At 37.4% G+C, this 25,038-nt stretch overlaps 2 protein-coding genes across 5 annotated transcripts in view; both read right to left on the reverse strand.

Annotated features, from left to right (window-relative positions):
• Positions 1–12,216, reverse strand: part of LOC133879673 (zinc finger CCCH domain-containing protein 44) — a 28,216-nt gene extending 16,000 nt beyond the window's left edge. Inside the window, exons 1-5 of one of the 2 annotated variants that reach the window (XM_062318349.1) lie at positions 12,077–12,216; positions 11,528–11,873; positions 10,554–11,485; positions 10,355–10,434; positions 7,887–8,074 (exon numbers count right to left, since the gene is read on the reverse strand). In XM_062318349.1, coding sequence (XP_062174333.1) covers positions 7,887–8,074; positions 10,355–10,434; positions 10,554–11,485; positions 11,528–11,830 — 1,503 coding nt within the window. In that variant the 5' untranslated portion in view covers positions 11,831–11,873; positions 12,077–12,216. Of the gene's footprint in view, positions 1–7,886; positions 8,075–10,354; positions 10,435–10,553; positions 11,874–12,076 lie in introns of both variants that reach the window. The other variant, XM_062318348.1, reaches the window with a different exon arrangement.
• Positions 12,217–19,015: 6,799 nt separating this feature from the next.
• Positions 19,016–23,130, reverse strand: LOC133880025 (zinc finger protein GIS2-like). Of its 3 annotated transcripts, XR_009902176.1 has the most exons (5): positions 22,938–23,130; positions 21,805–22,020; positions 21,125–21,217; positions 19,143–19,803; positions 19,016–19,100 (listed from the first exon to the last, which is right to left on the reverse strand). XR_009902176.1 is itself a non-coding variant. In XM_062318882.1 (4 exons), the coding sequence occupies exons 2-4, from the start codon at positions 21,927–21,929 to the stop codon at positions 19,236–19,238; spliced, it is 786 nt and encodes a 261-aa protein (XP_062174866.1). In that variant the 5' UTR covers positions 21,930–22,020; positions 22,938–23,130; the 3' UTR covers positions 19,016–19,235. The 3 variants fall into 3 exon arrangements, 2 of the variants coding, with proteins under 2 accessions (XP_062174866.1, XP_062174867.1); XM_062318882.1 differs by having other exon boundaries at positions 19,016–19,803; XM_062318883.1 differs by having other exon boundaries at positions 19,016–19,803; positions 21,805–22,087; positions 22,938–23,111.
• Positions 23,131–25,038: the final 1,908 nt, after the last annotated feature.

Raw genomic sequence — 25,038 nt, forward strand, 5'->3', positions numbered from 1 at the left:
TCCTTGATCTTTCATCACTTTTACAATTAAGTACTCGAACTTTAAAAAGTGTTAATTTAGAGTATCCATCTTTCAAAAAAAAATTTAATTTCAACCCTCTATTAAAATTTTCCGTTAAATCCTATCAAAATTTTCAAAAAATCTCAACTTTTTTTTTTGGAAAAAAAAAAAAAAAAAAAAACACAATGATTTATCTGTTGGTTAGAATTTAATAGATTTGAAAAATACTCATACCTGAATCTTTGAAAAAATTTATGAATTAAAAAAAAAATGGTATTTTGAAAATTTTGATAGGATTTAACAGAAAATTCTAATGGATAGTTGAAATTGAAACAAATTGAAAGATGCTGATACTTTTTAAAGTTTGAGTACTTAATTTCAAAAGTTATGAAATATCAGGGGTTATAAGTGAAGTTTTATCTAACCCCAATGGGTTGACTGAAGTAGTAAGGGCATTGGTCTTTGTGGTAATTCCATGAGGTCTAAGGTTCGAATCCCCTTAGTGTAAACAATTCATTGGGGCCAGCCTGCCGACTAAACCGGAGTATTACCCGATCCATATGGAAGGGGCGTTTTATACGGGTCCGAAGTTTACCTAATAGAGGTAGGTACACGAAGTGGCCATGGCTTGAAGGGATTCCTCGTCATTAAAAAAAATAATAAAAAAAAATTAAGTGAAGTTCTCCCTTTTTTTCTCTGACCAATTCTTCCCCTTCCCCCCCCCCCCCTCTTTTTTCTACAAGTAAACGAAATATTATTAAAAAAGTGCAAATGCGCAACCCAAATACACAAAAAGTATACAAGATATACATCTAGCAAAAACAAGGAAGAAAATCAATAAATTTAGGAAAATTAATCTAGTCTATAGCAATTGTCCAGTGGTAAAGAGTATTGAAGAAGAAAGACTTTAGCTCCACTACCATCCTCTAGCGGTCTTCAAAACTTCTATCATTTATTTCCCTCCACATTAGACAAGACAGAACTGGTCATCAAAGGTACTAGTCTTATGCGGCAGTGTTAGGTATGGCAGAACGCAAGGGCGGTGTTGAGCTTAATTAGAAAGAGAAAAGCGAGCAATAAAGTCATCAAAACTAAATGACAAGGGTACACATAAGTCGTAGTCCAAAGGTATAACGTATGGCAAAAAGAAGATAAAATCTCCTCCCAGGTCCTTTCCAAATCCTCAAAGCTCTTATTGTTCTTTTCCCTCCATAAACACCAAAAGAGGCAAATAGGCATCATTTTCCACAACGCAACACTCATTGGCCTTCTAGAGCACCACCAACAAGCAAACAAGTCGATAACCCGTCTGGGTATAACCCAAAACATCCCAAAACGACTGAAGAGAGTACTGCATAAAGCAGAAGCCACGTCGCAGTGAAGAAGAAGAATATCCATTAACTCTCCAATCTTCTTACACATGTAACACATGTCTATCACGATAACATACTGCTTTCTGAGATTGTCCAGGGTAAAAGTCTTGCCAAGAGACGCTGACCACGCAAAAAAGGCCGCCCTTAACGGAGCCTAAGTGCGCCAAACACTTTTCCAGGGGAATCGACTACCTCCAAAACAAGCCAAGGAGCAAAAGAATGACTTGACCTTGAACAAACCTTTTTTGGAGGAGACCCACCACATCTTGTCTTCGCTACCTCTTTGCACTTTAACTGAATGCACGCCTAGAGAAAAGAAGCAAAAACATCCACCTCACAATCGTGTGCCTCTCTAGTAAAGTTCACGTTCCACTAGTTGGAACCGCCCACTGGTAAGGAGCTGGTCATTCTTCCCCCCTCTTGAATTAAATTACTTTATCTCAATGGTGCATTAGTTGGTCTTTCACAACAATATATATATATATAGTTGTGAGATCTGAATCACAAGTGTACTAGACCCTAACTTTTCCAACGAAATTCTTCCTTCCACTAAACATTATGATACAATCAAAACAATTCCCAATGAACTTTTCAATCTCATCCAGCTTGCTCAGGACCATGAATGGAATCTCTCAATATCTCCATCCTTATTATGACTAACCAATCCACAATACCAAAAATTGTTTCTTTTCCTTTTTTTTTTCTTTTTTACCACCAACTTGTATCATAACCAAACCAAACTTGCACCATTATGTTTCTGCTAGTCCTATTAACCTAAACCTATCAAAGTCCAAAGTGTGTCACATCATCTCAAATTTAGGATTCACCTCAAATTGCTCTCACTAACTAGCTCAATATCATCCACAGATGACATGCCTCATGAGACCTCATCCGTATCACAAGATCTCATTCTACATAGAACTAGTATGTCCACCCACGTCATCAAAAACATCCAAAAAGGGTAGTAGATTTTGCATGAATAAAATAAAATAAAATCTACAGTTTTTGAAGCTAAAGGGAGTAGAACACACCAAAATGAAAATTTCTCAACAAGGTTTAGGGCTTCCCAAACAAATATCTTTTGAAGCCATGACTGTCATATCTACCTATGGCAATTTGGAACAGCGAAGGCTAAGACAGATAAACAAGTATTTTTTTTATAAAATTGTGGTTCCTTTGCTGGAAAAAAATAATAATTTTTTTTTTATAAGTAAGAAACCAATTTCATTAAAAAGTGTAAGACACCCCTTAGTACAATAGGAATTTGCTGGAAATTTGTAGACAACTTCACCTTCATCCGCTTTTATATCTATAGGGAGCTAATTCATCCTTCCTACCATAAGCTAATGACATAATGCAATGCCATTGCATAGTTATACAATGCACAATGGAAGATCTCTACAGAAGATACCTTCCAAAAGCACCGCACCAATTTAGAATTTGTTTTTCTAGTTTATTTTTATAAGTCATTGCAATTTTCTTAAAAAGCGCAAAGGCGCAACCCAAATACAGAAAAAGTACAAAAGAGATACACCTAACCAAAAAAAGAAAACATATCAAAAAAATGAAAGCTACATTAATGCCAAAGGCAGCTGCCCAGCGGTAAAGTGTCTTGAAGAAAAAAGCCTTTAATTCCACCATTGTCCGCTCACAGTCTTCAAAACTCCGATCATTTCTTTCCCTCCAAAGACATCACATTACAAAGGACAAAACCATCTTCCACACTACAACATTCTGAATACTACCAAATTGCCCTTTATAGCAAGCGAAAAGGTCTACCATTCTTCTAAGCATAGTTAACATTTCACTTCCTTAGGTTATCCATAGTGAGGATCTTCCCTAAAGCAATGATATCTAGGATAAAGATGGAGACTGATCTATAAGTCAAGTAGTTTCCAGGAAGAGCTACATCAAGGATGAGAGCAGCCAATTTTGCAAAGAAATAGCCCATTGTTTCTCAAAACGAGATGGGAGCCCCTGTCCCACACAACTAACGAACGTGCATGTTTCACCAATGCAACTAACTAGGTTTCAAATGATTTTCTTTGGTTTTTAAACTTTAACCTTGCTCATTTCTGCAAAACATTGGGGATCCTTTCACACTTGTTTACCGATTCCCTTTCGCATTTTGACTCCCCAATCACATTATTGCTTCACTTTGTGCCACGGGCCATTCTGAAAGGTAGAAATTAGAAATACATGGTCATAGGTTTCTTCATAATCAATACCTTCTTTGGCCTAAACCAAGATGGTAAATTACAAATGATTGCTTGAGAAGTACAGGGAAGTTAGGGGGTATAGGAATGGACAGAAGAGGCTATAAGATTCGCACACTATCAAGGCAATCAACAAGACTTTTTCAAAAATACTACACAAAGACTTTACTCAATATGGCATGAGCTAACCCAAGTTTCCCATCTATTTCTCATAGCTCTGCTGAAAAGGAATGGTCTCACGTTCCTCTATCGATTGGCCAGAAGAACTATAGAAGCTACATGAACCAAGCACCATGTAATGTTCAAGAAAGAATAAGTGATATTTTTATGTTAAAAATAATAATAATAATAAATAAATAAAAGAAAATTTGGAATAATAGGAAAAGAAAAGAATTTGAAAATATAATAAATAAAAGTAATAAATTATTAAACTAATATATATATATATATATATATGTGGGGCGATCAGGTCGCCCCACTTTCAAAGAAAAGGTGTGAAGGGCAATGCCCTTCACACAAAAGAAAAACAAAAGTGGCCACGCGGCCATTTAATTGGCCGCATGGCCATTTGTAACTAAAGGGCTTAATTGCCCTTCTATTTAAAAAAAAATAAAAATAAAATAAAATAAAAAATAAAAAAAGAGAAGTGTGAGGCGCACATGCGCCTCACTTAAGAAAAAAAAAAAGAAAGAAAGTAATGAGGCAGTGCCTCATTTCTGTAAGCCGAGAGAAGAGAAAAGGGGGGAGAGAGAGATTTTCCATATACAAAAATCGTGATTTTCGAAGATCCAACGGTCCGATCTTCGATCCGTCTTCGGCTACGAGATCCTTGCACTCAGATCTACGTTCCTACTGTTTGCTTTGAGGTAAAACACTAAACTCATAGTTATGTGATTTTGGGTAAAATCCTATAAATGAGTTTAATCCTCTATGTTCTTTAGGTATTTGAGCTTGTTGGAAATTGCTTGAAGCTATCCAAACCTTGGGTTTTGGTTTGGTGATCTTGTGGTAAGTTTTCATCAAATCCTAACTTGTAGTTATTAAATTTTAGATGTATTTTAGGGGATTAACCTTTAGTAAATGCCATGAGTTAATGATATTGTGACTATGATAGTGTTTTATAATTATGGGTTAAGTTTAGGAAACCCTAATTTGATGAGTTAAATTAATTTGGGAGTTTTAAAGTGTTTAACACATAGATTGTGAGTTTATGGATTAATTGCATTGGAAGTGTTAATTAATTCTAAAATCATCTATAAGTTTTATGAAAAATAGGCGTTTATAGGATTAGGTCCTAAAAATAGTAATTAGTATAAAGTGGAGATTTTAATTGTAAATTTAGGAATATTTTCATGTATAGGTTTAGTTAATTAGCGGGAAACTTATATCGTAGCCTTTGAGCGATTCAAAGTGCTAATTGTTATGGTTATTGGTTATATAGCTAAATGGTGCATTGTGTTGTGATTATAGCGACACTTTGTGGGTCGAACCTAGGATTGTGGAATCAGGAGAACGAGCAATCCAAGGTGAGTATTCTACTCACTGAGAAAAGTATTATTTTCATATATGATGAATTGCAAAATAGATATAGTTTTATAAACTTGAACCAACTATATGTTGATTATATCTGTTTTGGATGATTTGAATATCTTGAAATTATGATGATGTTGAAGTATGTATATGATATGTTGAGTTTGAATAATTGTGTAACTGTACTTGGTGGTTGGGAATTTTGTAGACTAGGATTGCATTAAAATGATTGAGATTTTTAGTGAGTTATAAAGGGGGGGGACATGATGCATTGCGTGCTTAACGGCACAACTTTGGACTCGGTGATTTGAGTCTGGGACTCGGTGATATGAGTCTGGGACTCGGCGATATGAGTCTGGGACTCGGTGATATGAGTCTGGGACTCGGCGATATGAGTCTGGGACTCGACGATTTGAGTCTGGGACTCAGTTTCTTGAGCCAGGGGCTCTGAGGACATTGCATATGCATACATATATCATGGTGTGTTAAGGTGAGCTGTTTTTATGTTATGTATATTTTTATTTGCATGATTTGAAGGCATCGATCTTTAGTATACCTAGATTGTACGCTACTGGATTGGGTGATGTAAGTGTCTTTTGACATGAAGTTACCTACATCTAGCAATGTTGTTTCTTTGTATTGCTAAGTAAGATGCCATTGTTTTATGCTTGATGTACCAAGATTGTACGCTACTGGATTGGGCAATGTAAGTGTCTTTTGACACGGAGTTACCTACATCTGGCAATGCTGTTTCTTTGTACATTTGAGCCACCATTGTTTTATGCTTGATGTACCAAGATTGAACGCTACTGGATTGGGTAATGTAAGTGTCTTTTGACACGGAATTACCTACATCTGGCAATGACGTTTCTTTGTACATTTGAGCCACCATTGTTTTATGCTTGATGTACCTAGATTGTACGCTACTGGATTGTGTAATGTAAGTGTCTTTGGACATGAAATTACCTACATCTGGCAATGTTGTTTCTTTGTACATTTGAGCCACAAAATACAATAGTTTTATAGTAGGTGAGAAGATATGTCGTTGTTTCCAAGGTGGGATGACTGGAACTTCTATATGTGTTCACAGCTACATAGTATGCTTTAAAAGTTTTCTATTAGTCGGTGTTTGCTAAATCAGCTATGGGGATTTTCAAACAAAAGTTTATAAATTAGTAGCTGTTATAGTGTACGCGAGACTAAAAATGAAGAGTTGGTTCTTTGCGAAAACTCAGTGAATAGTATACCGCTAAGATCTTAGTGTAATTAATTATGCTAAGGCGATGGGCTCATAATTCCACCTGTACGGATGCGGCAACCCCCGCAACCATGCAGATTCTGATGTTGTGACTGCAAGTACTCCTGAGCTAGATGATGACCCAGTAGCTTTATATTTGGGGTATTACGATTGAAGCCCACAGCGACGATCGTAATGTGTTGGACTACGGAGTCCTGTCATTTGGATATTTTGTATATGGCTTGTGACGCATGTGTCACGTATTTTTGGTATAGCCATTCTTTTGTAATCATGGTATATGTTGTAAGCCTTAAACAGATAGACGAGTAATTGGCTCTTTTGTATGGACCACAGACTAGTTATAGATGTGCTTTTTGTTATGACTGATTGGTATCATAATATATTCCGCTGTGTTAGATGTTACTCTGAATATCAGGTACAGGTTATGGAACGTGTACGTTATGTTGGCTGAGCGACAAGTAGTCGTACCACTGTGAGGATCCATTTTACGCTATATGCATGTTTTCAAAAAATAAAAAAATAAATGGGTCGTCACACACCAACAGTCACAAATGGTTTTGGGATGACCACAAGTTGTGTAAGAGAGTCACAAATTGACTTATTGCTGCCTATCAACCTCTGCTGTTGTATTTGACTACGGAAGGAGGATGAGTTACTTCTAGTAGATCCAAGTACAAAAGAAAAACTACATCGTACTGCTTACAGTTCACACTTTATATATCAGCCAGTTATTAAAAACAAATCCATACCTTGGCTAGTCCAAAAAGCTATAATTACTTAAGCAAATGACTCAATATACTTGGCAGCTATTCAAGTTTACAATTTACAATGCTATGGTCAGCTTATGTGCTAGTCCAAATGGTTCTATACACGCAGTTCAGCTAAAGTAATACTACCCAAGGTGAATGCAGAAATAGTGACAAAAGGCAACAGCCAAAAAAAAAAAATGATACTCATTAATTATCCACCATAAAGACAAATAATTTTTTTTTAATGACAAGGAACCCCTCCAATGCAGGACCACATCGTGTATTTACCACTGAAGATTAAACCCCAGACCTGTGCAATGCTCCCCCACCACACGGATCAGGTAATTCACGGCTTCACCGTGTGAGAAGGCCCCAAGAAATTGTTTGCACCCAAGGGGATTCAAACCTTAGACCTAATGAGGATAATCACCAAATTCCAAGGCCTTTACCACTTGAGCCAACACCTTGGGATAAACACTAAAATAAATTATTCATCATAAACACTAAAGTACACAGCAAACATGCAAAAATAAACAGATTAAACAGCCCAAGGGCACCAACATATAGAACTCATATTTTACCTCACTTTGAAGCAATCAATTTTAGATTACAACAAAACTATGCTGTCAGGTCTCAATTAATCAAAGGAAAGTAAAAAATAAATAATGACTAAACCCATTGAATGAGCGCAAGCAAAGAATTGGAAGAAGAAAAAAAAAACCACAATAGACGTGAAAACAAAAAAGCGAAAAACACATACCATATCCTTGTTTCCTTGTAGATTGTGTTCAATTAATGTGACCGTTTTCATGCATGTCTCGCAGAAGCCTTTGTTTCCTCTCACACATAAGATAACTGAATCTTTGATGCATGCCTTGCACAAGGAAAATGTACAGGTATAACACATATAGCAGGCATTCTTCTCACAGTTGCTACACAGGTGCCAACCTAAAATCCATGAACATAGTAACACTTAAGTTAGATAGGGCTAAGCAACAAAAGTAACAGACCCCTTTTTAAAATTGGAAATTCAATATGTAATAAGAATTTAATAAACCAGATCATGAAAAATAAAGGTGGAATGATAGTCCAACAAGAATCATTGGTATAGCACCATTAGCGTGATTTTGTGAAATGGCACCATTTCAAGCTTCTGACATAAAGTGCATCTATGATTTTAGTTTCATACTTTATAAGTTCAAATGGATGGATTTATATATAAAATCCTAAACAAAGTAAAATGGGACAACCAAACGGGCCTTGAAAGAATCATATTTTATGTGAATATATTTGAATAGAGAACAGGGAAACCTCACATAACAAATCGGATACAAGATCTTAAATGTTTAGCACTAGATAAGAGTTTAGGATAGGTTCTCAATGGTTTCTTGAATGGGTTGATGTTTAAGGAATTTAGGGATGTTTAGGTTATAAAAGATTGAATCTTGAAGGAATTTAATGCTTTGATCTTGGCCATTGGATTAGCGACGGCATGAGTTGGTACAATCATGAGAAGGTGCATGCAAGCCGTGGTGCACAGGGAGACGCCCAACGAAGGAGGAGGCAATCAAACCCTCAACATTTTTAAAAAGGCTTCTGTGACTTTATTCAACTTGTTCTATGAACCTGACAGATGACATGAAAACCTCTCAAGAACCAGGCAATTCCCAATCTTTTTCCCACAAAGAATAGGATTCTTGAATAAAAAAGAAAAAGAACAACTAAACCATGAAGAAAGAATTAAACAAAATAGAAAACTACTCCAAAAGATAAAATAAGACTCATGGGCCATGAGTACAGCAAATCTAAAAATTACTCAACTGCCCCACTTTAGTATAACTTAATAAAACTGAACTAGTTACTTATCAAAAAAAAAACTGAACTAGCTGCAACCTAACCCAGATAAACAACAAATTAAGACTCGAATCAACTTAGACTAGCTCATCAAAGTCCCAAGAGAGCTCTCTATCATCTGAAATATCCCATATTAAAGCTTGAGCATTAGAACCTCCTCACCACTTATAAGTCTTCAAGGGGGCTGCCAGTGATGTTCCCCATCATCACCTCAGTCCTGTAATTAGTTGAACACAATAAATGACAACATTTCTAGATGCTCATCCCTTTCTCCAAATAGAACAGAATGAAAGCCATGATTAACTTGAGTAGAAATTTCTTTGGGGTAAAGGGGAAAATGGTGTCTACAGAGTAGCAATATCTTGTACTTGGTAACAGTTGTTCATTACAATCGAAAGACCTATACTTTTATGGTCCAAAGGGCAAGGGCCATATAGTTTCATGTAAATGTAACAGAGAAAGGTTCTATTGCAACTAGTAACTCACAATCTCACCACTTTTAGCAAGTTACATCACAAATATAAGACATCAGAAAGCCAGTTGTAGGTCAAAAAACACCTTTACCGCCTGGAATACAGAAAATTCAAGTGGCCGTAAGACTCAGTTATTCAAAGATGATTACGTCAAGTAATAAAAACCTTATATATCCTAATTCAACACAGCTAACAAGACCTTAACCCTGACCCATTGAATTGAAGAACTCTTTTTATTTTCTCTATGGTCCTACTTTACTACATATATACACCTCAGCTTTAGGTATCTCCTTTTCCCTTTCCACACCTTCAACCTTTGGAATAGCAATTGGAATCCAAAATTTTGCTAGTGGCAAGCAATTACCTCCATACCTCGAAGAATTCATTTATCCCAGTCATCACCAGAAACGACTAAACTTCACAAGCAAATTACCAACTTGACAAGCTTGCAAAACTTAAAAGAGTGTGCTGCTCAATAGTTATAGATTGAACTTCCAGCCCCATTACACTAGTCCACTCGTGGCTGTTGTATACATCAAACCTTTTGAAAAGGAAAATAAAAGAACTTCAATACATATATCAACATTCTAATTGAGGAAATGACTCAGAAGAGTACTGTTCAAGTTTTGAATGTCCTCAACTTTTGTGTAATACTCAGTTACTAGCATATAAAACTAAAACCCAGCACAAAAACTACACTGCCTGTATGAAGAATTTTTATTTGTATAGCATAAAATAATCAATACTATTATTACCAGTTACCATTGAACTTCAACAATTATAGCTGAAGTTAACATACCACAAACTTAGGTCACATCAGATATACACCACCAATCACCAAAACTTAACATTACTAGTTCAAATTACAAAACGGAAATCAAAGGCCAAAGCAGCAACATACCACAATTCCATCGACCCTTAGCTCGAAAGAATGCCTCATCGCGATTAACACAAGAAGGATGGTACGCCTTAGGGCATCCCCTAATAATCCACAAAAAAAAAAAAAAAAAAACAATCTCATTAAATTGACCATAAACCCTGAAGAAGAAAAATACTGGCACAACAAATATCACAAAGAAAAAAGTCCATGATAATCTCACCGGCGATCGCAAAGCACAAGATCACCCCCATCAAAGCAAATGAAACAAACATCCTCTTCCACCTTCTTCCTTGGGACTCTTGCTGGGGCCCGAGAATTCTTGCCACGCTTCCTCTTCCCTCCACCACTTCCCTTACTCGCCTCCACCGCCTCCATCTCCTCTGTCACCTCCATTTCCTCTTCGGCCTCTATTATCTCCTCTGCCTCTATGGCATCCTCAGCCATTTCCGTCATCTCTATTGCTTCTATCTCGTCTGCCTCCATGGCCTCCTCTGCCTCCATGGCCTCCTCTGCCAAGTCCTCCTCTGCCTCCATGGTTTCATTTGCCACATGAGCCACATTTGCTTCGTCTACTGCTTCCTCTCTCTCATCCACATGGCCACCTAAATCTGTCTCCTCAACTACCGGGCCTGCAAAATCTGTCTCCTCACCCATTGCACCTGCCAGATCTGTCTCCTCAACCACTGGGCCTGTCAAATCCGTTTCCTCAGCTACTGGACCTGGCAAATCCCCATCTTCCACCACTTGGCCAGCCACATATGTCTCCTCCGGCAATTCAGCCACATCCTCCTCCTCTGCAACCTCCATCATTTCTGGCAAGTCAGGCACATCCTCCTTTGCAACCTCTCTCATTTCAACCAAGTCAGCCATATCCTCCTTTGCCACCTCCCTCATTTCCACCAAGTCAGCCACATCCTCCTTGTTTGCAACTTCAGTCACTTCCGCCAATTTAGCCACATCCTCCTCGTTTGCAACCTCTGTCACTTCCGCCAATTTAGCCACATCTTCCTCCTCAACAACCTCCGTCATTTCCACCAAGTCAGCCACAACCTCCTCCTCTGCAACCTCCCTCGCTTCCGCCAAGTCAGCCACATCCTCTTTCTTTGCAACCTCTGTCGTTTCTGCCAAGTCAGCCACGGCCACCTCTGCAACCTCCCTCGTTTCCGCCAAGTCAGCCACATCCTCCTCTGCAACCTCCCTCGTTTCCGCCAAGTCAGCCACATCCTCTTCCTCTGCAACCATTGTCGTTTCCTTCAAGTCAGCCATGTCCTCCATCTCTGCACCAACCTCCTTCCCATCCACCAAGTCAGCCACATCCCCCTTCTCAGCAACCTCCCTCATTCCCACCGTGGAAGCCTCATCCTTCTCCACCTCCACATAACACACATCTGCCATGCCAGCCACATCCGCAACCTCTGTCCGCTCCGCCTCATCGGGCAAATCCCCAACCACACCTGCCTCCTCAGCCACCCCCGTCTCCTGTGTCACATCAGCCATCTCCTACTCAGCCCCTACTCCTAAGCATCTCCTTTAAACCTATCTGCGCATTTACAACACAGAATATCACATCATACGTAACCCTAATTATCACTACTGAGGAAAAATTAAACCAAAACATCCATACATGCACACAAAAACGCTTAAACATGAACAGGGAAAAAAGAATTAGCCCTAACCCTAAAAATCCATCACACGAAAAACCACAATGAACCATTTGATATGGCGAGATAAGGGGAAACGAACCTGATGCCGCGGCGTCGAGAACAGCGGATAAATCAGACGAACGAGCACAAAAACTGTGAGTCTGAGTCTGTGAAAAGCGCGATTTGGGTAAGAGCGGCGACAGAAGCCTTCGGTTATAATAGTTGGAGCTCAGGCCCGCCTTCTGTTTTTCAGTTTTAGGAGAAGTCCGTTTTTTTACTGGGCCACGACTCCATGAGTGCCTTAATGGGCTTGTTTACTTTATGTTCTTTTGTTTTTTACGGTTCTTCTACCGATATTTTACTGTCGGGTTGGAATCGTATCGGCTATTTTAAAATATGATATTTTTATAAACGGAGTTAAAAGTTTTTTTTGGAGGCCAGATCTACAAGTTTTCGCCGTCTTCTGGTGGACACGCGCCTGTTAGCTGTGTTCGTCGTCAGTCTCTGGTGCTCCAGCCACTCTCCACGGCTGTGCGGTCTCTCGATGATCAGCGCGTGGCCTTCACGCGCCTGGGTGGTTTTCGTTTTGGATCGCGCGTGAAGGCTGCAAACCGGTTTTCTTCGCCATGTATGGTGGTTCTGGTGATGATCGGAGGCTTTTGGCACTTCAGGGTTGATGGGCTTGTTCTCTGGTGCCGGCGCGTGCGGTGCACGCGCCGCCACAGGCGGTGGCTCTCCCGGCAGACAGCTCCTCCGTTGAGCTTTTCCTGTTTTGTTGTTGTTTGTGTTTCTTTGGACAGTTTACTTTGTATGTACATTAATCTAGTCATTGGCAATCGCCCAGAATGTGTGACCGACTCCCTGTTCAAGTAAAGGTGTATGTCAACGCAGAGGCATCATTCTGTTGGCTGGGTTTTATTTAGTAGCAACTGTCTGTATTGTATTGAGATGTTTGTACACCTTTATGGTGCTTATGTTTCACCCTTGTTGTGGTGTCTGTTGTTGTAATGCTATTGATCTCAATGAAATGCTTTCTTTCCCTCAAAACGGAGTTAAAAGTTTAGTAAAATTTTAATTTTTTATTTAAAGTTACGTGTTTCTAAAAATACTCTTAATTGCCTACGATCTAAAAAATAAATAATTGCATGTATTTATATTTTTTCAAACCTCGATTTTTTAAAAAATATATTTCAAACGATACAATTTATTTGATTTTATTTAAAATCGTACTTTTGGCCTGTGAAATTATAAGGTCGAGCAGACTAATAATAAAAATTCTCTTGAAATTCTGTCAAGATTCTTCGTAACTCAATAGTTACCTAAAATAATATTACACATATAACTCTTTTTATAATTTGCTGACACGTGTTAAAATGTCATTGAAATACATCATTCACTAAAAGAAAAAATATTTAACACTTTCTAATCACATGTTGAATCACCATTTAAATCTAACATTTTTTTCATTATCCATAGGTGTAGAATAGAGAGAGAAAAACTATGTTAAATCATCATTTATTCTAAAATGATAAGTTGATAGGAATAGATATATTTAATTATTTAATCAATACAATAAATTACCACTTATCTTAAAAGTTTAAGCTGAAAATAAATAATAAATTTAATCATTTAATCAATACTTTATCAAACTATACCTACCCAAACCTAATTGAAACCAAACTTTGGATACTTCTTGTTAAAAGAAAAAGTATACAAATAATTTTATTAGAATTATTATCATGCTTCATTTGTTTCGGCGTAAAATGTTATTTGAAAAATTATTTCGACATCTTCTACTGTTTGGTAGGGACGAAAATAGTAGTCAATCTGAAAATGATTTTTTGTTTGACAAAAAATGCTTAGTAAATTTCAAAAAATTATTACACTTTTTAAAAGCGTAAATCATTTTTCATAAACGGTAGATGCATTCGACCATCTTTTAAACGAAACAATCGACCTTCACGCTGAAGCAATTGACTACCACTAGAATCTGGTCACCAAATTTGACACCGTCTAGTCACTGTTACCGGAATCCGGCTAGACAAGATTTCGGTGACCAGAATGGTTGGATTCCTGCCAGCTGGCCGGGATCTTGCCAGAACAGCCAAATTCCGACACAAATGGCTAGATTCCGGCCACTTTCACCGGAATCCGTCCAACCCAAATTCTAATGAAATTGTTCGGATTCTGGCATTTATCGTCGAAATCCGGCAATAGTAGCCGGAATATGGTGAAAGTGGCTAAAATCCTACTTGTCAGTAACGAAATCTTGTCACCGATAATTTTTGTATTATTTTACATTAATATTTTTATCTTGTGAATAAAAATGAATTTTTATAAGTTAATATAATTGAATGAAAATATAAAAAATATTTGTGATTTTTTTTGTAAGCGCCAAACATTGAAAAATGTTTTATATTTTACAACGAAATTTTTTTTACATTAAAATAAATAGAGCATTATGAGTGAAACCCCGCCCAATAAGAATTTTAATTGATCTGTTGTTTTAAAAATAGGGCCATTGATAAGTCTCATTAGATTGAGACTCAAGGAGAGGGAAGTTCATATCTATTTTTTAAAAGTTTGAATTGATAAAAAAAAAATAATAAATTTATTTTTTTATAATTAATATTTTATTTTATTTTTCCTCGTGTAGAGCTAAATATTTATTTAAAATAGAGAAAGATTGGAAAATTTATCTTATTCTTTTGGTAGAATGCATCAACTCTTAGGAGTGTATAAGTAGGCGGTTATTAATTGTCTGCTAACCGCTAACCATATATAACCATTAATCGTATAACCGTTTTGGTAGGATGTTAGAAGAAACTGCTAACTGCCTAAAGCAAAGCGGTTAATGACAGATAACCACCTATCTTTATATATAATATATATTATATATAAAATATATATTTATATACCAAAATGATGTGGTTTTGGGTTTAGGATTTACAAGCCTTTTTCTTTTTTTCTTTTTTTTTTTCATTTCATTTTGAACCTTTCATTCTTTCACGCTGCACCACACACATTGGGTGAGAAGGAGACATTAAGGTTCAGGCGCTGAGTGGGCTACAGCTGCAGGTGCTAGCAACGGACTTCATCGCCATCAACCTGGAGATGAGCAACGTGCCTAGCGCGCCGTGGTGTGACTCCCGGAGTTCGACCGCCTTGACATGCTGTACTCTCTCTCTCCCTCTGTGTGTGTATTGGCGCTCTGTTTGGTTTCTCACAGAAAGAAGAAAATGAGTTTTTTGGTCTGTTTGGTAAATGAGAAAACTAAGAAGAGTCTTACAGTTGTTATCTCTCTCTCTCTCTCTCTCTCTCTGTATTGACGCTCTGCTTGGTACGTTGCTCAGAGAAAGAAGGAAATGAGTTTTCGATCTGTTTGGTAAATGAGAAAACTAAGAGGAGTCTTACAGTTTTCAGTTTTATTTTTAATTTTGTTTCAATGAATTTTGTTTGGTTGTTGAGAAAACTATGAAACGGAAAATAGGGACATCATAGACAACTTTTTAATAAAAATCAATTTTTTTAAGGAAAAGATGATGACGAAGGAGGATGAGTGGAAGATGTTTAGCATTCCTTTTAATTAATAAATGGTTTTTTTAATCAAAAAACAATTCTGATGTGACATCAGAATTACTTTTTGATTAAAAAAACATTTATTTATTATATATGCCGGTTGGGGGACGGTTTTTCGTCTCCCAACAATCAATTCCCTTGTTAGAACCACTCTTTAGAAGGGAGTTGATAGACATGAAAAGACAGTTACGATTAGTTATTGCTTATAATCATAATTATTTTAGGCGATTATCATATTTTAATAACCGCAATGATTTCGCTTTATGCGATTAGCGTTTTTAAAATAACTGTCGGTTGCTAAAATTGCATTGCATTACTGCATTTTAATATGGGCCTTTTAGGCACATTTTATATGTTATTTAGCCTTTTTTATAAGAAAAACATAAGTCTAAATTTTTCATCTTACTTTCTTTTGCTATGTTTTTGGGAAACAAAAAATAAGGGTACCAAAAAAAAAAAAAAAAAAAAAAAAAAAAAAAAAAAAATATCCTTCATAATTCTACCACTAAAAAAAATGTTTCTCGCAAACTAAAGATGCCACCACCACTTTGCTCTCTAAAGAAATAGAGTAAAAAAACAAAAATTATAAGAAGCCTTATATTTTTCGGAGCCCTTCTACACATCCTCCCCTCATCCTCCCCTTATCACCCTTTTATAATAAAAATCAATTTTTTTAAGGAAATGAGGATAATGAAGGAGGGATGAGTGAATGATGTGTAGAAAAGAGTAATGCTACACATCATCCTCTTGTCCTCTTTTTATCCTCCCAAAATTGATGTGGCTCTTAAAATCACCATTAGATCAAAATTCAATAATGATCTATCATAAATTCAATGGTAATTTTAAGAGCCACATCAAATTTAGGAGGATAATGGAATGATGTGTAACATTACTCGTGTAGAAAGGCTCTTAATCAAAACGGGTGGCAATCAGCCCTCTTCTAACAATGCTACTTTAAGCTAGAGGGTTATGCCCACCAAATCTTTGAAAAGCATTCAAGTTTTTCTTTATGGGAATCAGTCAACTAAATTGAAAAGTTTCTTGTCATCGTATAAGAGGCTCGTCTTCCAATGTATTTTAATGTAGGCACTAGGGAGAATGAAAAGAATGGACTTGATTGTCTCCATTGTATTTTCCGTGGATCAAATGGGCCCCTGGCATACCCGAAGGAAAAAATATATCCTTTGCACTTTATAGTTCTTTTATATATATTCTATTAAAATGTCTCCTTCAAGCTAAATTTAGTAAGGACAAAAATTTCATACAAATCGGTTTGTAAGAAAGTTCATACAACTCACATATAAGAGTAACATGTGTCATTTTAAACATATGAGAAGCACATATTTTTTTATTAATGATATTAAAAAAAAGCATATGAGAAACACATGTTATTAAAACAACACGTGCTTCTCACATACTAAATGATACATGTCAATTTTATACGTGGGTTATATAAAAATTCTTACAAATCCGTTTGTAAGAAATTTTTGTCCATTTAATAAACTAATGTTGACATTGGAATAGCTTCTAGGCTAGTTAAGTAAGTGCTTTCTCTTACTAATGAATTAATTAATATAGAGGAATATATATTGTATTCGTAACATTGTAACTACTAATAACAGTTTTCAAGATTTTTCTCATTAATGATAAGCTTTTTTTTTTTTTAAAAAAAAAAATGGATAACTTCACTTAAGGGTACCGAACTTTTATCATTTTTGATAGAAGGTAGCTGAACTTCAAAACGTCTCAATTTTCATTTTTAGGAATGTCTCAATTAGGAGTATTCTGTTAGGATTTTTCATTAAATTCTATCAAAATTCTCAAAATATTATTGTGTTTTTAATTTTTTTTTTAAAAAAAATTATAAATTTTTTCAAAGATTAAGGCATGGGTATTTTTACAAATTCTGTTAAATTATAACCAACACCTAAATCCTAACAATTTTTTTTCTATTTTTTTTTTCCTAAAAATATGAAAGGGTATTTTGGAAATTTTGAAAAGATTTAACGGAAAATCTTAAGGGAGAACCCTAATTGAGACTTTCCGAAAAATAAATATACTAAATTAATATGTTTTGAAATTCAGGTAGCTTCTATTAAAAACGGTGAAAGTTTCGTATCATTAAGTGAAGTTCTAAAAATAAAAAATAAAAAATAAAAAAATGAAGAAGTGAAACAATATAAAGTATTAAATAAAGATGATTGGGAGTGACGCATTGGTTATTGAGATATTTTCAAACTCCATAAAACCAGTAAGTTTTTGAAGACTTACATGAAGGATTATGATCAATAGTCTATAAGGTTTTCTTTTACAACCATGTGAGGTTAAGAAGCTTTCTTCAATCTACTTTGGTATCACCATCAGCATTCACTATGAAGGCTATAAAAGAACCGTGAGGCAATTTTTAGTCCTTTTATATTACAAATTGTCACATAAAATTGCAAAAATGCCAGGGGATTCACGGGCAAATTGAGCAAAAATAAAGAATCACAATCCTTTATAATTGGGGATTTATTTTTTTATTTTTTTTCAATCAAGCATGCAATTATGCGAAGTTTCAATAGAGTTAATCTACCCCAACAATGGGCTACCTGCTCGAGCAGGTGTTCGGACAGATAAGTCCCATTTTCTCACAATTACAAAGAATCAACCCGAACACATATTCAAGCATATAGACTCCATTAAGAACCTCTCATAAATGCAAAGAATCCCCTACAATTCAGACAAGAGAATCGCAGAGAACCCCGATCTCTTCATCTATAGCATTCTTTAAGAGAAATTGTGTATCTTTCTGTTTCCCATTACACAGCAAGTCTCCAAATAAACAGAGTAAAACACTCAATTTTTAGATATGTGTCACATTCAAGTGTTCAACCTCTTGAAACTATCGTCGTACATGTATGGATATGCTTTTCGAAACCTTGACACAAGATTTATTTATTTATTTTACTTTTTATTTCAATAAGCTTCACAGCAGTAAAAAAACCATCGGCAACAACCAGACGCGATAACATAAAAAATCACACAAGCCCAGATTCGAATCGTAATTGATAAGGAACCCTGATTAACCAGATTCAAATAATATTTTACAGAATGCCCTGAAACCATGGCACAGTAATGTACAAGCAGCTTCTGAGTAAAGAGGAATAGCAGTTTTCTAACTCCACAAGTTGACTGCATTTTCCTGTTTCATTACCAAAGATTGCACATTCCAAGGGTCAACACTAGCACCAAAGTAAAACAGGAACCTTTTCAACGTAAGTCCAATCCAATATTTATTTTGCAAAGCTTCTAAATCATGGAAAATAGGATACCTAAGACATTACAAAAAGAGTTCAAGGAATTCACCAAGGAAATTATACATGATCACATCGTCTAGTAACATAATTGGCATATAGCTTTTATAATAGTTAAATCTATACTGATCTCAAGCACAATCATACGAAATAAGTTCCAAAGAAAAAACAAACGCTCCACATCAATATCAGCACAACCCTGCCAAATAAAGTTTCAAATCCATTCCTCACAATCTATTAAGTCTCAACCTTCAATTTTGTCCAAAAGCTAAGCAACTATTAAGTCTCAACCTTCAATTTTGTCCAAAAGCTAAGCCACTAATGCTCAAGGTAAAAACATAATTAAGAAAATAGATTGCCCAGAAAATGATCTGCCATCCATCATCAGTACCTCCTGGCATAGCGATCCATAAACCTGCCAGAAGGGCACTCATATGCCAGATGTCCCCGTCCACCACAGTTGTGACATATCATCAAGGGGCCCATGCAATCCCTGCTCATATGACCCAGCTGCTGGCAATTCCTGCATACAATGTCGCGGTAACCACTGCTGCGAACACTACCACCACCACCACCACCACCACCACCGCCACCGCCACCGCGTTCTCCAAGAATGCTGGATTTTGGGCACTGTCTAGCTACGTGCCCAGCTACATTGCACAAGTTGCAGATGGGATCGTTTGGACAATCACGTGCCAGGTGGCCAGTCTTCCTACAATTGTTGCATGCCTTTTCGTTTGTGCAGTCAGCTGCAATATGACCCTGCTTATAACAGTTGTTGCACAACCTCAAGTCGCCAGGTGGTAGCTGGGGAGCCGTGCACTCTCTAGCCCGATGTCCAGCCTTACCACAGGTATGACAGATGCCCTCATTTGGACAATTGCTGGCCATGTGACCAGGTTCTCGACAGTTCCAACACAGCGACTTTGTAGTGCATTCTGAAGCAATGTGTCTGGAAAGACAGGAATATTTCAGTATTGAATGAAAGGTCCCATTAAAAAAAAGGAGGAATATCAGTACTATTGGATGAAGACACAAATTACATTCCCATTATATGAAAATGACATAATTATCATTGGAGTGAAATGAACAAAGTAAGATATACCCTTCCCACATTCCTCGTAGAATAATTCTAAATACTCAACTCTCATCCCACTGGGTTGATGGGGTAGTACCCACCAGCCCATGAATTTTTTCATTTTTCAATACAGGCCGATCTAAAGGCAAATGAGACGTCAGACTAGTGGGATGGGAGTTGAGTATGTAACATTACTCTTCCTCATAAGGCCATGCTCTACTTTTGCTAGAAACATGGAAAGTCTTAAGATGTCCATGCTCCAGTTCTCATACACCCAAACCTTGGAAGTTTTTTGTTCTCATCCTTTGGGGATCACATAATTCTGCACAGAGATTGGTTTGAGCTTAAGGTAATTTAATCCTGCGAAGGTTGGGTATCCCACGGCTGCAGCATATTATAAATTCTAGCAAAAGCTAAAAGAATGCCAGCTTTTCTAATACACAGCAACCTTGTTATTGCCCAGGACCATCCCTCTTTCTCTTGAGACATGAGTGGTGCAGTCGAAATAACAATAAGGCACACAATAGAGGTGATACTGTTGGATGCCATTGATGAAAGTTGGCGTTAGGCCAAACGCCTCCATTGTTTCTTAAGCTGATGAGAGCAGATGCAAAAGTAAGGCAGAGGCAGAGGTTATAGTGAAGTAGAACAGAGTGGAGACAGGACAGTAGAGGCAAAATTGTGATGGGGGTGGTGAAAAAAGTAGTAATGGTGCTTTGACGCAGGCAACCCATGTTTGCATCACAAATTGATTGATGCCACTGGCTTATGCGTTGACACTGGCTTAAGGGTGGAGATGGATCAGACAGTGCACTGATAAAGGTAGAGGGAGTTGGTAATTTTGGAAGTGGCAGTACCTCAAATGCAGTGCAGGGGTAGCAATGGCTATATGCTGGTGGTGGTTGTGGTAATGTGAGATAGTGGTATTAGGTAGTTATGTAGGCTGTAACAGCAGCTGCAGAAAGGGAGTTAAGTGGAGTTGGTCGTGTTAGATGCAGTGAGAAAAAGAGGCTTAAATTTACAGATTTCAAGATTTACAGGCATGTACTAAAGACATAAACTGAATACTCTATATTTTTCCAATGATATATACTAAAAAGTATTGAACAACTAAGTGGGACTATAACGTGAGTAATGTCTTTAAATGAACACATATGTTTCAATTAGAATGCAGAGCCAGAATAAGTTTACTTACCCAGGCAGGGCACAATTGTGACAAATTGCCACATTAGGGCACTCTCTAGCATAATGACCTGGACGTTTGCAATTCTTACATAGATTGTCTCGGCTGAAAACAAAACCAAATACAGAAAACAACACCAAGATAATGGGTTAGTATCCTACACAAGTTCTTCCCAGGAAGAACCATATGCATGATCTAATAAAAATATGCACAGAAACTGCATTCAAAATGTAAAACTACATCACTTGCATGCTGCGAATATGTAAAGATTCCAAAAGCAGATGAAATACAGTTTTTAGGAGTTCAGCATATGTATACATAACATACAAAATCTAATACTCGAAATCTTTATTTATGGAGCATAATATATATATATATATATATATTTTGGGGGGGGGAGGGCACTGAATCTCATCGGATTGGCACTGCTCTTTGAAAATTACAGTATTTCCAGACAATAGTTCAAAAAACAAAGCAAAAGCCAAAAAATCATCTACAAGAAAAATTATAAAATACGAATAATATAGGATTTCAAGGACAAATTCAAGTAGGAGTCTTACTCAACACAAATAGGATGATAATTATATTCATACACTGTCTCTGGTGAAGCATAAGAGTTTACTTTTTCTTCCCTAGCCCACATATTGTGTAGACAAAGTAAATAATATATAAATGGTCAAAAGTCAGAAAACCTGAAACCCCGCCGTGAATCTCTCTTGTAAGGTGCATCACGATAAGAAAAGCGATCAGAACGGATCTTACGATCCAATGGGCTCCTGCTCCTGCTCCTGCTTCTGCTCCTGCTATCTGAACTCATGTTCAATATTATCCTTAACAAAACCTACCACCACTGATCTGCAGGAATACAACCACCACCACCACAACACCAAACAGCTGCTGCCTCCTCCCTGTCCACACAACAACCACACACCGAAGATCACATCCATTCGTCCAAACCAAACCCCTTACATTCTCCTTCAAAATAGAAAACACCAAACCCCAACAGCAAACAACAAATTATTTTCAACAAGCAACCATCTCAAGCAACTAGTATCACTGTACTCAGCACCCAGATGTCAATAACCCAGTTCCTCATCCTCACCCATCATTAGAAATTCAAGTGAATCGATTCAAACTCCAACTTCTCATGAAATCATCTAAAGCAGATGGACTTCTTTAGATAGTAGCCCAAAGCAATTGAAAAGAGAAAGAAAGAGAGGAAGAGAATGGGACAAATTACTTATTTGACACAAGAGAGGAATCTTTACAACAGTAGGTGTGGCCATAGTTTTGAGATCCAGACTGCACCTGACCGTTCGGATAACCAGCAATGCAAGAGGTTCAAGGTTCAGAGGCCAAATCGGGCTCAAAACGTCAATAATTACTTCAGATACAAATAAATGGCATAAATTTATACAAATTGGCCAACTTTACTAAAAAATATTAAAAAAAAAAACAATTTCAAAGTATATTTTCGAAACTTAGATAAGAAAAAAAAAGAGTCATAACCAACCAAATTAACATTACAAGAACAATAACCCTTTAATTACAAACAAGCCCAAACTTTTACAATCACCATCACACAGAAACACAACATTACAAGCCAATTTCCACTCACACAGTAGACCAGCAAGAACAACAGCCAAAACCCATATATCACAGCAAGAGGAATGTTATGGGCCCCATAACAAGGAATACTAAATAAAACCCATGAATCTAAAAAATCAAGAACAAAAAAAGCTCGCATACATACAAACACAAAGAAACACAACAGAAGCACGAATACCAAATACACAAAGAATTTAACCAGAAATGAAATGGGTACCTGGAAGGGAAGCTCAATCCCTCCGTCGTCGAGGATGGTAGATTTCGTGGGGTGGACGATCGGTTATCGGGTGCTTAGAAGCTTAGGCCTTAGGGTTTCCAAAACAGGTGGTTGTGAGCGTACAGATCGGAGGCCGAGTTTGGGGGACGTGGGGACTGGGCTTTTGGGTGTTCTTTTTTCGTTTTTCTTTCTAACGACGTCGTCAGAGCAATTTTTAGGGACTTTTTTAATTAACCAAAGATTAGCCGTACGTTAGAACAATGAGAGGTGATTCCGTACATCGCATGTACAACAAGGGTACAACACCCCTCTCACATGAGGTGGACCCCACAGTGTGTGGAGCCCACCCCATGTGAGAGGAGTGTTGTACCCTTGTTGTAAATGCGTTGTACATTTATCATTTTCCTAGAAACAAATATATCTACGTGATTTTTTGAAATAATTAAAAAAAAAAAAATAGAGATTTACTGAGCCTATTGACTATGTGATTATTTTTTTAAAAAAATTGAGGTGATATTTTGAGGCATTTTTTTTTTATTAATTGACAAATTGTTTCTTTGTAGTATTAAAATGAGTTCATAAATCATTGAGGTTGATCTAATTTACAAATCGTTCATTAGAGTTAAATTTTGTTAAAAAATTTAACAAATTCTGTTAAGTGCTATGTCAGCACTAATAAACTGATGGCACATAACATTCTTAATAAAATAAAAAAACTAAATAATAATAATTATTTTTAAAATAAAAAATAAAAAATGAAAAGAGGTGGGTGCCCGGGAGTGACCTGGCCACCCCAACCAATGGGGGGTAGCCACGCAACACCCCGGGTCACTTGAGGGAAATGATTCTCGTACATAAAACTTACAACAACGATACAACAGGCTTACGTGGAAAGTGATTTTTTTATTATTTTTGTTTTTTCTTTTCTTTTCTTTTGGGTTTGAAAACTGGTTGGAGGGGATTGAAATTTTCATTTCCCCTCCAACGCAGCTCTCTCTCTCTCTCTCCAACTACCGTTGCTGCCGCTGGTCTTCCCCTTCCCGGCGCCGCTTCACTGGCGGTCGGTCTCCTCCGTCCGAAACCGCCGTTGGTCTCCCGCTCGCTCGCTCGCTCACTCACCGGTCGTGACCGACCCTCTCGGGGGTAGCCTTCTGTCTTGGTGGTCGGCCACCCTCCACCGGGCCATCCTTCACCGGCGTTCTGTTTCCGGCCGATTTGGCGGCCGGATCTGTATCCGTCGACGCTAAAAAAGGTACTCTCCGGCGACGCTCTCTCTGTCTCTCTCCGTGCATCGCATTTCCCCTCCTAACGCGTCTCTCTCTCTGTCTCTTCTCCGGCCGGCAGTCCGTGGAAAGGCACTTTTAACCGTTTTTTTCCTTTTTTTTTTCTTTTTTTTTTTCAGTCAAAACCGGTTGGAGGGGAAATGAAATTTCATTTCCCCCCAACGCACCCCCCCTCCCTCTCTCTGAATTCTCTCCGTACAGTCCCCATCCCAAATCGGCGTCCGGCGTCCCTCTCCGGTCGTGGGTATTCTCCTTGCCGGCGCTGCTTCACCGGAGTTCTCCTCCGGTGTCCGTCGGAAACCGCAGCCCGCAGCCCATCCCTCTCTCTGGCCGGATCTGCCTGTGAGTACCGTCGGAAACCGCAGCCCCTCAACTGCCCCAACCGAAGTCAAGTGGTGGATTTGATTTGCCTTCCCCAGATTCAGTTTCAAGGTACTCTTTTGATTCATTTTACTTCCAAATTTTTGTAATTTGATTGGACTGTTTTTTATTTGTTCTTTGTGAAGGGATGATCAAATTCTGAATTGGGTATTTGGTGTTTGTTTTAATTCCACAGTGATAGTAGTAGTATTACCAATCCATTGTCTCGCACAAATCCTATAAGTTATCAACAAGACCCAGTTTTTCAAATCCCCTCTGGAAGTTATCAACAATACCCTGTAAGTTATTTGGTGCTGAAAAACTATCAAATGTTGCGGAAAACAAATTGGAATCATTTGGATATTATGGAGTTCTTGTTCCTTGTATGTTATGATATGCATTTTAGTCTTTACTGCCCTTGGTTAGAGACTTTTTGTACCTTAGTTTTTAGAACCAAT

Source organism: Alnus glutinosa, chromosome 10 (assembly GCF_958979055.1).
Source record: "Alnus glutinosa chromosome 10, dhAlnGlut1.1, whole genome shotgun sequence".
Taxonomy (NCBI): Eukaryota; Viridiplantae; Streptophyta; class Magnoliopsida; order Fagales; family Betulaceae; genus Alnus; species Alnus glutinosa.